General features: G+C 38.5%; 1 protein-coding gene across 3 annotated transcripts; it reads right to left on the bottom strand.

Annotated features, from left to right (window-relative positions):
- LOC109326223 lies at positions 1-1,218 on the bottom strand. Of its 3 annotated transcripts, XR_002105221.1 has the most exons (3): positions 493-1,217; positions 124-337; positions 1-61 (listed from the first exon to the last, which is right to left on the bottom strand). XR_002105221.1 is itself a non-coding variant. In XM_019558923.1 (2 exons), exons 1-2 carry the CDS (start codon positions 1,192-1,194, stop codon positions 179-181), a joined length of 852 nt encoding a protein of 283 aa, XP_019414468.1. In that variant the 5' UTR covers positions 1,195-1,218; the 3' UTR covers positions 35-178. The 3 variants fall into 3 exon arrangements, 2 of the variants coding, with proteins under 2 accessions (XP_019414468.1, XP_019414467.1); XM_019558923.1 differs by having other exon boundaries at positions 35-328; positions 493-1,218; XM_019558922.1 differs by having other exon boundaries at positions 35-337.

The raw sequence follows: 1,513 nt of genomic DNA on the forward strand, positions 1-1,513 counted from the left end.
AATAAATAGCGATGTAACCTTTTCTCCACCAACCCAATAAGGCATGCAAATTTAAAATTATTTAAGATCCTTAAAATTAGAAGTTAGACCTTGAAAATCCAAGCATTTCAATATGCCATATATTTACCTACCTTAGGATAGATAAATCTGCTGCCACAAAAGCTAGAAATGGTAAAACTTAAGAATCAGGTATTGAATGCTCGGAAAGTTTTAGTTGATTGTTGAACAGTTCCTTATGTTCAGTTCCTAAATTCCTTGCATCATCTAACTTGTTTCCAGATCCTAGCTTTGCTGCTGCTTTGGATGCCTGAATCTCAATACTGCTATCCTGCAAAATCTAATGACATCATAGCATATCAGTACATATGTTGTAACAATTTCGGCAAGCGGCACCAAACAGACTATTCCAGGGTAATTTAAGTTTCGATTTCTGCCATCACTTGAGCCCACCCCTTAAATGCCTAATAACTACAAGTCAAAGCTTTGTTTTACCTGCAACAGCTCAGTCATTTTGCCAGTCTTAGTATAGTCTGACATTGTGGGAGCAGGTGCGGAATTCTCGTGAGGATGAGATAGTACACCTTGAAGAGGCTTAATCAAAACAGGGTGAGCAATGTCATTAGCCTTGTCTTCCAGCCCACTGCTGTGATCCTTCACTAGCATCTTCTCCCCGGACTTGCTGTCATTTCTATGAACATTGACATGATGTTCATTTCTGTCATTTGGGAGAGGACTCTGAACCTGACTAGTTCCTGATGGGAAGGGAACCTCATTTCTTTGTATCATTGGAACACCTGGGGCCACATCATTTTCAGGAGAAATCGGAACATAACGTCCTGGCTTAAAGATAAGCCCCCTCAAAGTAGTATCAGAATCACCAACTCTAACATTGAGCAAGTACCCAGCATCAAATACTGCCTCGATTACACCAGAAACTTCCTGGCCCACCATGGCATCATTTGAACCATTTTCTTGGCCCCTTTGGCTTTGTTGGTTTCCATTAACCCCTTCATATCCAGGAAGTAATTTAGTCTGTTCACTACTACCAGGATTTGGCTTTTTACTTTGTCCAAATAGCATATGGGAACTGTCCTCTGAATCTGGCCTTGGGTATTTCCGAGGACGACCACGTTTTCGCTTTGAAGGCACATCTCCTAAACCATCTGGAGTGATATTTGGGTTTTGTTGGTCCATCTTGAAATGATGAGAAACAATGATGAGAAACAATTCACAATCAAATTTGTAGCTTGATTAAATAAAGGAAGCTTGAGTAATTGGATTGCTAAATAAAATGTACTGTTAGAAGATTGCATGACTCAATGCAACAAAGAAAAATGGTGCTCAAATATATTTGAAAACTACAAATTTTAAGATAAAATATCCTTTGTACAAAAAAACCCAGAGATTCAGTTATGATGACACATATCAAGAATAGTTGTTTAACCCATCTTATTTGTTTTATCACATTTTTGTGTCATGGAAACTCCATCCAACCAACCAGAATGTGTAATAA

The sequence above is a fragment of the Lupinus angustifolius genome, chromosome LG14, assembly GCF_001865875.1.
Source record: "Lupinus angustifolius cultivar Tanjil chromosome LG14, LupAngTanjil_v1.0, whole genome shotgun sequence".
Lineage (NCBI taxonomy): Eukaryota > Viridiplantae > Streptophyta > Magnoliopsida > Fabales > Fabaceae > Lupinus > Lupinus angustifolius.